Source organism: Myotis brandtii, unplaced genomic scaffold, assembly GCF_000412655.1.
Source record: "Myotis brandtii unplaced genomic scaffold, ASM41265v1 scaffold208, whole genome shotgun sequence".
NCBI lineage: Eukaryota > Metazoa > Chordata > Mammalia > Chiroptera > Vespertilionidae > Myotis > Myotis brandtii.
The window spans coordinates 648,870-651,882 of NW_005357764.1; the positions used below are offsets into that span (position 1 = coordinate 648,870).

General features: G+C 48.5%; 1 protein-coding gene across 1 annotated transcript in view; it reads right to left on the reverse strand.

The window, feature by feature from the left end:
* The window catches only part of SPATA5 (spermatogenesis associated 5), a 245,125-nt gene extending 242,603 nt beyond the window's left edge, over nt 1-2,522 (reverse strand). The window contains 1 exon segment of the mRNA XM_014539027.1: nt 2,011-2,522. Within this exon segment, the coding sequence (XP_014394513.1) occupies nt 2,011-2,453 (443 nt within the window). The 5' untranslated portion in view covers nt 2,454-2,522.
* Between the last annotated feature and the right edge of the window lie 491 nt (nt 2,523-3,013).

Here is a 3,013-nt window from a genome sequence, read left to right on the forward strand (position 1 = left end):
GAGGACCCGCCTGGGGACAGGACGCGCTGTTCCCCGCCCGCCCCCGGGAGGCAAGGGCTCTAGGACGAGCGCTTCGCTCTGGGGCTGCCTGTGGGGTCCACGGGGGACAGAGTCCTCCGGCCCCCGCTTCGCTCCGCCCCTCTCCAGGGCTTTGCCGACCAACGACCTTTCAGGCAAACCCGTCCTCCCAGCTCCTGCGAGCTGCGACCTGGGCTCGAACGTGCAGCTGAGGAATCTACAGAATGGGCACAGTCCACCCCGCACCCGCACCCCAGGGCGTCCGCGGGGACTGCACCTGCCGGGGACACGCCATGGAGAGCTGCCCCTGGAAGCAGAGCCCGTGCGGTCGTGCACGCAGCGGCCACCTTTCCGCCACTCAGCACGGGTGTCCCCGTATCTTGACTGAACTGGGCTCAGTGTGTCGCCCTCTAAGCAGGCTAGGCAGGCGCAATGTGCCGCTAAATATGTCGTCCATCTTCGTCAATGTCCCCAGTACAACTTGGCAATTCCAGGCAACTTACAAAAGGGACCGTTGAGTCAGTCACGGAAAGGGCACTCGTGCCTGGCCCGGAATCCGAGCAGTAGCACTAACCAACCCACACAAGAGCGGGCAAGTTCCTGCCTTCTCACTGAGCCCATTTCCTCATCTGTGAAAAGGGGTGGGTAAGGATACCTTGCAGGATGTTTAGAGGGTTAAATGGGAAAAAAACGGAAAGATGTGTGCATGCACATGTATGTGCTAGTACACAGCTGGTGCTCAACACATGTTATATTTCTTTTCCTTTCTGCTTTTCATCATTTGTTAAATGTTTGTTAAGTGCTTTGAAAACATTTTTCTGTTTTTAAAGGAAAAAATATGCCAAAGCTCAGGCTTGGCATCTATAAAAGTAGCAAAAGAGAAGAAAATATTTTAAAATCAAGCTTGATTGGAAAATGTTCTGTGATTCTTACATTAATATAAACATCAGTCCCCAACTGTTACTAGGGTCATATTAAAATTTCAAAAGTTGCTTTTTAAAAACAAATTTTGATAAGATTTTTACATGCAAACTGAATCAAAATCCTATTAGATACAGAATACCCAAGGGGATGGGAGATATGCTTTAATTATATTGATATGCTGCTTCAAACAACTAGTCTTTGGTGAGGGGATATTTAAAAATCTGATAGAAATAACTCTCTCACTAGATTGAATAATAAACGAGTTAAAATATACAATCAGCCCAGCCGGAATAGCTCAGTGGTTGAGCATCGACCTACAAACCAGGAGGTCATCGTTCGATCCCTAGTCAGGACACATGTGAGCTCGATCACCCAGTGTGGTGTGCAGAAGGCAGCTGACCAATGATTCTCTCGCATCATTGATGTTTCTATCTCTCTCCCTCTCCCTTCCTCTCTGAAATCAATAAAAATATATTTTACATACACACACACACACACAATCAGGTACTTTGCTTGAGCAGCCTTAATTAAAATTTATTTCTTGCCTACTCACAGTAGCCTACTGCCTTCTTTATAGCTGTAAAAAAGACAAGAAGCCCTGAGTAGTATACTGCAGACCAAGATGAAAAACATAGTTAAATACCCATTAGCAATCATTCTCTCACCTAAAGTGTCAGGGCACACTCTAATCAGAGTAACGAGAGAGTCCCTAGTCCCTAAGTTACATAGCACTCGTCTAGCTAGCACTGTGTAATACAGGAGGCAACTAGCCACTCACATGTGGCCAGTCCAAACTGAGATGTGCTATAACTATAACATACTAGTACACACTGGATTTTGAAGACTTCGTTTAAAAAACAGATATGAAAAATATCTTATTAATAGTTTTTTATAGTTATAAGACTTTACACACATTAATTAAATAAAATATATAATTATAATTAATTTCTTTACTTTTTAAATGTGATTACTAGAAAAGGCAAAATTACATATGTGGTTCACACTTGTGACTTTCATTATATTTCTACTGGGCAACACTGATTCAGTCACCAAAGAAAAGAGCCAAACCTGAGCGCCACGTCCATTTCCTCAGCCTGTATCACAGCACCCAAAAGAGGCTGGACATGGATGGCATCACCAACTCTGATACCCACATTCTTCTGTGCTATGTCACTCAGGCCAACCTTGCCTCCAGGAAATCCTGATACAGGCCAGGCCACACAGACCTCTTGTTTTCCATGTAAATTTGTAAGCAGCACTGGTCGGCCAATAGTTATATTTGCAGACTTCATAGTGCCAACTCCGAGTTGAACAAGGGAATTCTGGAACTTTTTAGGAACTTTGCCATCCTTTTCTAGAAAGTTGATCACCGCCAGAGTCCCAGTTGCCGCCGCGAAGCCGGCTTCGAGACAAGCAGCCGAGGCCCCCGCCGGAGAGCGAGCCGTGGAGGGCGAGGGCGAACCCCGGCCGGAGCTCCGGTTGGACCGTCTTCTGTTCTTCTTGGAAGACATGCTCCACAGGCAGCCTGGAAGCTGAAGCAGTGAAGCCGGCTCAACGTGCGCGCTTTACTGTGGGAAAAACTTCCGGGGCAGAAGTCAGCGAGGCTCCGCCCCCCCCCCCCCCCCCCGCGCCGAAATTCCCGGAGTGAAGCGCAAATGTGAGGCAGGGAAACCAACCGTCTTCAGAATCTGAGGGCTTTGAAGAGGTCGGAGAGGCTTTTCTGTAAAGGAAAACGGATTAGGTGGATGGAAGCGTCCCTTAGATTGTACATTCCTGAAAGACAGGACTTTTTCGTAACCCATTCGTCTTCCCCATCCCTGAATATACGTGCGTTGAATTAAACTATTGTGGGGAGGGGACTAATCGAGGGAAAGTTTCTCCCCGTTTTCCTGGAGCCGGGCACACTCCTGAGAGGAGCCGGTGGACAGGACTTCGAGGTCTCCTGGGTAGAGCGCTGCAAAGTGGTAAGCCCAGCTCCACTCTGCCAAGTGCGTGCGGCTCTCTTCTAGGCTTTACGGTAGCGCCTGGGCGGGGCGCTTTGGGGGCGAGGCAAGCGGCGCGTGGGCGGGGC